Source organism: Juglans microcarpa x Juglans regia, chromosome 7D, assembly GCF_004785595.1.
Source record: "Juglans microcarpa x Juglans regia isolate MS1-56 chromosome 7D, Jm3101_v1.0, whole genome shotgun sequence".
Classification (NCBI taxonomy): domain Eukaryota; kingdom Viridiplantae; phylum Streptophyta; class Magnoliopsida; order Fagales; family Juglandaceae; genus Juglans; species Juglans microcarpa x Juglans regia.
In genome coordinates this window covers 11,921,205-11,930,000 of record NC_054606.1, presented here as the reverse complement: position 1 = coordinate 11,930,000, position 8,796 = coordinate 11,921,205, and the positions used below count along the sequence as shown (strand labels likewise).

Sequence of the window (8,796 nt, the reverse complement as noted above, 5' to 3'; positions counted from 1 at the left end):
GTAATTGAAAACTTCTAAAATACTAGAAACCAATGGATTTAACTTTTTTGCATAATAATAGAAAATAACTTCTTACAAAGATTACATGTCTTGAAATCGTTCTATAAAAGTTAGTGCTGAAAGTCATTTAAAAAAGTTGCTCACAAATATCCATTGAAGAAAAATCAACATAATATATGGAAAACTAGTATGCAAATGTTTAAAAATAATAGATGGTTTGTTTGTGTCCACATTTCAGCTATATGCACATCTAGTCTTCCAGTGAAAGAAGTAAATCCAGAACAATCAATGGAAATTATGAACTACCAAAGAACCCATTGCAAGTTGAAAATAGCAAGCAAATATCTAAGCAAAGCCAGCATTTAAAAGAAGCTCATCAACATCCAGACATAACCCATATTAATATTGTTAACAATGAAATCATTTAGGAACAATCAATTATGCCGATACAAGTAGAAGATTTACAGATTAATACATAAATAATAAACTTCTGAAGGAAAATCCGTGGAATGGAGCTACACATCTAACTAAGAAAAACTAATCATGATTCATATTTTCCGGAAGAAATAGAGGGAGTTGTGAGGCAAAAAGATACACTGGAAGTTCATGAGTAACAAGGCATACCTTTGCGGTATTAAGAACTACATTCTTGCAGTCAGGTAAAATGCTGACAGACCATGCAGGTAAGCGATATGAATTACCATTGAAATTCACAGTTGCATCAGATTGGGTGCCCACATTAGCAAGAAAAGCAGCACACACAGATCCTGTTTTATAAACTGCAGCCTGAAACTCAAAATAAAACCATGCTAATTAAAAACATTTTACTTAAAAAAAATGAAAGATTACACCTTACGCCTCAAAACATAAACTCATTTAAAGCATGAAATAGAAGTGGCCTTTCTAACAAATGGAATGATTGTAAATGAATAATAAAGGTACCTCTAAGTTTTGACCAAGAGAAGTAACTGTTGGATCAGTGCCCACCAATGCTTCTTCACAAAGCTTTACCGCCTTATGTACATCTTTTAAGTGGCCCCACTTAGGTTGTCTAAGAATCCCTGCACCATATAGGGTATTCATTAAGAGAAAAGAGTTTTCCTAGTATATTATGAAACCAAGTAACTATGGGCTATTATACAACTTTTTTTTTGGATATAAAAAGAACATTCTAAGTGCTTGCAAGATCATCTAACCATCACATTGACAGAAAATGTTAGTTAGACTGTTTGTAATTGATGACCTGGAGAGCATCCACACACATAACTCTCACTCTTACATTCTAAACACCAGATATATGAAAGATGAATCGATATCATACCATACTCGTCAATTGGAGCATCGTAATCATAACTTGTGGAAATGAAGGGTCCACCAGTAGTTCTGCCAAAGTTAGTCCCACCGTGATACTGTTCAAGAGCAACCAACAAATTTAATTCAGCACTTCATATTTTTGTGTGTCACAGTTTAGACTGGATTTTATCCTAAAAAACAAGGAGATCATTGAAAAAAAAAAACTATGTCAAGCCATCATAAACTACCAATATAATTCCAGTACCATATAATAGTTTTGGAAAGTTCCACCAAGCTGGAAAAAGCGAGCCACAGCAAATGCGAGGTCTTCCACAGGTCTGTAGGGTACAGGACCACCAAACGAGAGAAACCTAAAATTCGATACAAGTAGAAAAGGTCTCTGGTAAAAGAACAAAATTTTCTTCCAGCAAAAAATAAAATTAGAGCTCGATGTTGATATATGTGATCAATTCATATCCAGGGGAACAGCTTCCTCATTCTAACTACCAGATTGTCAGGAAGTAAAGGGCTAGCTTACCATCCACTCCAATTCTCAGTCCACATTTTTGGCTTCTTGTTAGAATTAGGTTTGAATTGGTCACAATAAAATCCATTGCAAGTGTTAATCTGTATGTAAACGAGATTGAAAAAAAGTTATAGCAAGCCAAGTGGCTAAAATAAATTCCCAGATTGGTATAGATAATCTGATGTAAGTTGGTCAACCATACGTATAAATTTATGCTGTGCCCATGATCTATTATAAGTCAGTTGATAAATTCCACGCAAGGTAAGATGACAAAAACTCACGATTGGATCAGGAGCATCTGCTTGCTGGCACATGACCCAAGGCACCCCTGTATCCAAAGACAGAGCCATGGCTGCTGCCCAATTGATGTATGATTTAGCCGCAGGCCCATATGCCCAAGCTACGTTTCCATACTCATTTTCTATCTGGCGTAAGTAAAGAAAAATAACAATCAACAGCCATACTGATTTCCAGAAACCAAAAGTTCAATCTGAGATCATCTAGGAATCATTGTACTGAGCAGCCCCAATTGACCTGAGATAAAATGATGGGTCCACCCTGAGAGGCATAAAGTTTCTCCTGCTGCATCAAGTCCACAATCTTGGCTGTGAATCGCTTCATTTCTGCCTGAAACAGAGTTTTGGAATCAAAGACTAAAGTTAAGAAAATACCAAAACAGGAGCCTGTTATTACAAAGCAGGGTGAGCTTGAGAACCTTGAACGGCTCATTGTCAGTTCGAAACTGGATTCCAGGAATAAAATGCAACCAGACGGGAAAACCACTGTTCAAGAATTGAAACATACAAATGATTATATAAGAAAAAACTTTAGATCATAGTCAAGATCAGCAATTATCAAGTCAGCTTCTTTCTTTCCCGCCAAAAGACAAGAACAGCCATGCACTAAGATTCTATTAGAATCTTTACCCATAGTTCCATTCCGCGCATGCATAAGGTCCGATACGAAGATGAACATAAAGACCAGCATCAGCAACTGTCTTCACAAATTTCACCAAATCCTTTCTTCCCTCAAAATCATACTGCACAGTTGTCAAGTATGTCAGTTCGAAATCAAGCAAGTTTGTTATTTTATCTTCTTTTTTCCCTAAATATGGAAAGCTCTGCAATTTGGGGAACTGTGTAACATTTATCTGCTTTATTGGTTCTAACTTTTTAAGTTGTAACTAACATGAATCAGCTCAAGAGTTTGAACTCCATAATTCTTTCCGCATTTCTTCCGATCAAAATAACGAAGCATCAAGGAATTCGCCAGCGGCAGAAACAGTGCCGGCAACTAAAAATAAAATATAAGAGAGAGAAAAACCTGGTTTCGAACTGGTTCGTGCAAGTTCCAGAAAACGTAAGTCTCGATCACATCCAATCCTCCGTCTTTAGATTTTTGTATCAAATCCGGCCACATCTGCGACAACATTGAACAATTAGTAACAGGAAGAGAGACCGAGCTTCAGAGAGAGAGAGTCCAAGTGTGGCTGGCACCTGGGGAGTGCTACGAGGGTAATGAATGGAGCCGGAGATCAAGACCCGGCGCTTGCCGTCGATCACTAGCGCTCTGTGATCGTACGTCACATTGCCACAAAACGACGTGGAGGCCAGCAGGCCGAGCACCCAGCAGAAAACCAACAGAAACCCAGTCCCTCTCATGGCAGGACGCGCGCCTTTACTCACTTTCAAGATGGGACTTTTTTCCTCTTTAGTTTCTTATCTGTACAATTTATACACGGTTTGGGTTCTGAAACAGTAGTTAATGGCTTAAAAGCAAGTTTTCTTGCTTTTCTTAAGCAACATTCCTTTGCTTTGCTTCAGCTGATGCCATCTTTACCGATGTGTTTCACATGGCCGTGTTGCTTGCCCGCCTTAAATAGCAAAGACTTGGAGTCCAGGGAATCGAATACAAAGCAAGGAACAGAAAGCTTGAGACGAAAAAAGATATATATCCATTATCCCATCCCTATACCGGAGAGCACACGTCACCTCCGACTAAGAGTGCATCATCACCGTCATCCCGGCCGTCGTTTTCGTCTTCTCCTTTATCAGACACTCTCTCTGTAGAACTCAGCTCAGCCACTCCCTTGTCTGCTTTCAAGTTAGATAAACGGCAGTAATGGCATGGCTATAATTATATAGAGAGTTGGGAGAAATCGTATGTGCATGGGATCAGGGGAAGATATGTGAGGAAGTTGTGAACAGTCTAAGTAGGAGCACACGTGGAGAACAGTTAAGTGATTCTCGTAGTTCCTGAGCCCTCAAGCTGCTGAGGATTTCAGCTCTGTTTCATTTGATTAGTGTCCCTTTTCTGGCAGTTGGCAAACGCGTAAGGCTCCTTTTTATTCTCATAAATTCTTAATATTGATAATTTCTTATTTTTAAATTTTTAAACACATCTTTTTAAAACAAGAGTTCTATCATCTACCGTCATTTTTATATATTTTTTGAATATTTTAATGATGTGATCAGTTAAAATAATTATTTTATATTAAAAAAATAATACAATTAATTACATAAATAAAATGTACAAAAAAATATATAAAAGTCGCTGCACGTCACATTTTAGTTAAAACAGAGGTCAAAAGAAATTTAAAAAATTATTATTTTATTACATAATTGATTGTGAAATAATTGTCACATGAACAGTTTTTATCCCCCTTTAACCGGGCAGATGAACTAATATTTATATTAAAAGTTGAAATAAATATAAGGAGTAATATTTTTGAGACATAAAATAATTAAAAAATTATTTATTAATCATTTAATATTATGTCAAAAGATTTTGAGAAGATAATAATTAAAATAATAATAAATAGTATTTATTTAATATATTACATATTAAAGCACTACCTTTGTCTTCTTCTTCGTCTTCTTCTATCTAGTTTTCATATCATGATAGTTTGATTTTAAATTGAACGACGGCATGAATTTAAAATGATTAAAAGCCCTAATCTTGTTTCTTCCTTTGGGTTAAGGGTTCATTTGGTTTTTTATTTTCTGAACTAATTTTTGTTTTGAGTTTGGTTTCCAGTATTTTTTCCTTAAAAAACTCCCTTTAATTTTTGGGTTATGCAAAATTTCTCAAAGAACTCCTTGCATTTTGTAAAATAAAATAAATACTTTGATTCTGTATTTGAACACAACTCCTTGTATTTTGGGATTCAAAGTCATTGTGAAATGGTGTAAGAAACATAAAAGGTAAGGTTTACTCGTTTGTTTTCGTAAATGAGATGAATTTTTTTTTTTTTAATACTTTTGGAGGATGAGGGTTTCGAACTCTAAACCTCTATTTTGGAGATTAAGGATTATACAAATCAGGTCACAGGCCTTTGATATAATAGATAAGTTGAGATAAAAGTTAAAAGTTGAATAAAATATTGTTGGAATATATATTTTTTTTATAAGTAAATAAGAATTTATTAAAAGCACCAACTGTCAATTACAAAGATAGAAACGCCCTAATTATGTAGGGACATTAGCAACTAAAAAGTCATGAAGGTCCATGCCATTAAAATCCACAGTAATGCCCCAAGTACAAAAAGTCCTAAAAAATAACAGTTTTAGCTCCGCCATGGTTCTCTCTTTGTCTTCAAAAGTCCTCCCATTGCGCTCCTGCCATAAACACCATATAATACAGATAGGGATCATCTTCCAAACCGCTCTAATCTGTCTCACACCTCTAATTGAGGTCCAGCAAGCCAATACATCCATCTCATTTTCCGGCATAACCCATGCTAAGTCCATTCTTTTGAACACCTCATCCCACATATTCCTGGCTACCTCACAATGTAAGAGTAAATGATTCATCGACTCACCCCTGCTTTTACACATACAGCACCAATCGGTAATGATTATCCTCCTTTTTCTCAGATTATCCGTTGTGAGAATCTTACCCAAAGACGCTGTCCACACAAAAAAAAAGAGCTTTGGGAGGAGCCTTATGACGCCACAGCCTTCTCCATGGAAACTGTATTTCAGGAACTTTTGAGAGAACCTTATAGAAAGAATGAACAGTGAACACGTCCTTCCTTGTAAGACTCCACCACAAAGCATCTTCATTCTGGATATTTGGATGGCAAGAGTACAAGAGACTATAAAAATCTTCAAAACTCCCCATCTCCCAATCCTATACCGCTCGATTGAAATTGATGTTCCAGTGAATGCTCCTACCTGAGACTTCCATAACCTCCGCCACTGTGGCACCTTTGGCACTTGTAATCAGGAAAAGAGTAGGAAACATATCTTGTAGAACACTGCTACTATACCAAGCATCCTTCCAAAATCTGATCTTGGAACCTGTCCCCAATTGCAATCTAGTGTGTCGATGGAAAACCTCCCACCCTCTTCTAATATGCTTCCATAGCTCCATTCTAGAGGCCCCTCTAACTTCTCTAGTACACCATCCCTCTCCTAAATTACCATATTTGTTCTCTATCACAGTCTTCCATAAAGTATCGGGTTCCTTGGTATATCGCCACAACCATTTGCCAAGTAACGCCCGATTGAACAACCTCAGGTTTCTAATACCCAAACCACCATTAGAGATAGGACGGCACACCATCTCCCACTTGATTAAATGGAATTTAAACTCATCTCCCATAACCCCCCACAGAAAGTCTCTCTGTAACTTCTCAAGTCGACCCACCACACTTGCCGGTAGAGGGAATAACGATAGAAAGTAGGTGGGTAGGTTAGAAAGTGTACTTTTGATTAACGTTGTCTGGCCCCCTTTCGACAAGTACATTCTTTTTCACCCTGCCAATCTCCGCTCTACTTTTTCAATTACTGTATCCCAAATCGAGCGTGCCCTCGATGCTATACCCAGTGGTAATCCCAGATAAGTCATAAGAAGAGCTGCTATCTTGCAACCCAGTGTGCTAGCCAACTCCCTTATATTTTGAACTTCTCCAATCGGCACCATCTCGAATTTATCATAATTCACTTTTAAACCAGACATAGCTTCAAAACAAAGCAACAGTGCCTTCACAGCCCTCAACTGGCCTTGATCAGCCTCGCACATAATAAGCATATCGTCTGCAAACAGCAAATGAGAAATAGTAGTAATACCCCTACTCGGCAAACCAATCTGAAAGCTACTAACAAATCCATTAGTCACTAAAGCCAAGATCATCCTGCTTAGTGCCTCCATGACAATAACGAAAAGTAAAGGAGATAACGGATCCCCTTGTCTCAAACCACGAGAACTCGGGAAGAAACTTTCTGGACTGCCATTGATCAAAACAGAGAAACGTACTGTGGAAATACACCAACTGATCCAAGACCTCCACCTTTCTCCAAACCCACATCTACCCAATAAATAAAGAAGGAAATCCCAATTAACATGATCATACGCCTTTTCCATATCTAGCTTACACATAATCCCTAGGTTGCCAGCCTTCAATCTACTATCCAAACATTCATTGGCAATAAGAGCCGCATCAAGGATCTGTCTACTCTTAACAAAAGCATTTTGAGGCTTAGTAACGATCTTCCCCAATACCCCACTTAGTCGATTGGCAAGCACTTTTGCAATGATCTTATACACACCATTCACTAAACTAATGGGCTGAAAATCTGAAGTCTCAATGGCCCCTACCTTTTTAGGGATTAATGCAAGAAAAGTGGTTTTGAGACTTTTTTCAAATTTTCTTACCAAGAAAAACTCCTGAAACACCTTCAAGAGATCTTCTTTAATAATCTCCCAACATTCTTGGAAAAAACCTATAGATAAACCATCCGGACCAGGGGCTTTATCTTTTGCCATCTTCCTTACTACATCATAGACCTCTTCCTCTTCGAAAGCCCTCTCCATCCTAGCAACATCCCCTGGCTCAATAGTGTCAAAAATCAATCTATCCAAAGTAGGCCTCCACCCCACCTGCTCAGAGAGAAGCTTTTCAAAGAACTCAATCACATGGTCTTGAATAACTTCTTTTCAATATTATTTTTATTTTGAGATTTGAAAAAGTTGAATTATTTATTTTATTTTATATGAAAATTTAGAAAAAATTGTAATAATTAGATGAGATGAGAATGTTTGTGAAAATAAATGAGGCGAAGTATCTTACTCTTTGATTTTGGGTGTGAAGCTCCAAATTTGCTAGGAATGGAATTAGAGACTCTGGTTTTGGATAAGTGGGAAGGAAAAGGCAACATTTGAAGTATCTTTCTCTTTGGTTTGATCATATATACCAAGGTATGACGCAACAACAACAACTTAGGGAATCATGAAGGAAATGTGGACACTTTCGATGATGCATGAATTTAAATTTTATTTGTTGAGATGGTTTGTGAATAATAGTGAGATTTGTGAGTTGAAATTTATAAATAGTAATTTATCTCAACCCATCTCTAAATCCAAATCGGCTTTTAGTGAAAACTTATTGGATGTGTCCATTCAAAACGCCAACTACCGCCTTTAATTTATTTATTCACTACAAATCATCTTAACCATTTATTTAATAACTTTCTACTAAAGAAAAATATTATATTCATATTCTTCATAATAAAAATAATTTTACAATCTAACATACCATATAAGGTATGTCAACTTATGAATTCACTTTTACAAAATTTTTATGTTACTATATCATTTCTCTTTACGAAATATAACCCAAAGTTGTGTTGGATTTGAAGTGAATGCATTTAATTAAGATGGTTTGGATAGTTTATCCGACGAAAGTGATATAGGTAAAAAAGATTTCATAAAATTAAGTTTGCAAACCAACTAAATTTTTTGTGATATGTTATATTTAGTTTATAATAAAAATAATTTTATAATTTGATATACAATTTTAAATCATGTCAATTTATAAATTTATTTTTATAAAAAAAAAATTTGTGATTAAAATATTTCTTGCATGTGATCTAGTGGTTAGAATTCTTTTTAACTTTTGTTAGTTACTTGCTGATGAGTTAGTTAAGACGGGTCTCTCAACCATTTTTTTTTTTTGTACTGTCAGATTCTCTTTC

General features: G+C 36.2%; 1 protein-coding gene across 2 annotated transcripts in view; it reads right to left on the bottom strand.

Annotated features, from left to right (window-relative positions):
* Positions 1 to 3,968, bottom strand: part of LOC121238382 (beta-galactosidase 8) — an 8,575-nt gene extending 4,607 nt beyond the window's left edge. Inside the window, exons 1-12 of one of the 2 annotated variants that reach the window (XM_041135232.1) lie at positions 3,811 to 3,968; positions 3,316 to 3,692; positions 3,143 to 3,238; positions 2,746 to 2,858; positions 2,535 to 2,601; positions 2,354 to 2,446; positions 2,101 to 2,244; positions 1,832 to 1,920; positions 1,559 to 1,664; positions 1,322 to 1,409; positions 943 to 1,061; positions 625 to 786 (exon numbers count right to left, since the gene is read on the bottom strand). In XM_041135232.1, the coding sequence (XP_040991166.1) occupies positions 625 to 786; positions 943 to 1,061; positions 1,322 to 1,409; positions 1,559 to 1,664; positions 1,832 to 1,920; positions 2,101 to 2,244; positions 2,354 to 2,446; positions 2,535 to 2,601; positions 2,746 to 2,858; positions 3,143 to 3,238; positions 3,316 to 3,480 (1,242 nt within the window). In that variant the 5' untranslated portion in view covers positions 3,481 to 3,692; positions 3,811 to 3,968. Of the gene's footprint in view, positions 1 to 624; positions 787 to 942; positions 1,062 to 1,321; positions 1,410 to 1,558; positions 1,665 to 1,831; positions 1,921 to 2,100; positions 2,245 to 2,353; positions 2,447 to 2,534; positions 2,602 to 2,745; positions 2,859 to 3,142; positions 3,239 to 3,315; positions 3,693 to 3,793 lie in introns of both variants that reach the window. The other variant, XM_041135233.1, reaches the window with a different exon arrangement.
* Positions 3,969 to 8,796: the final 4,828 nt, after the last annotated feature.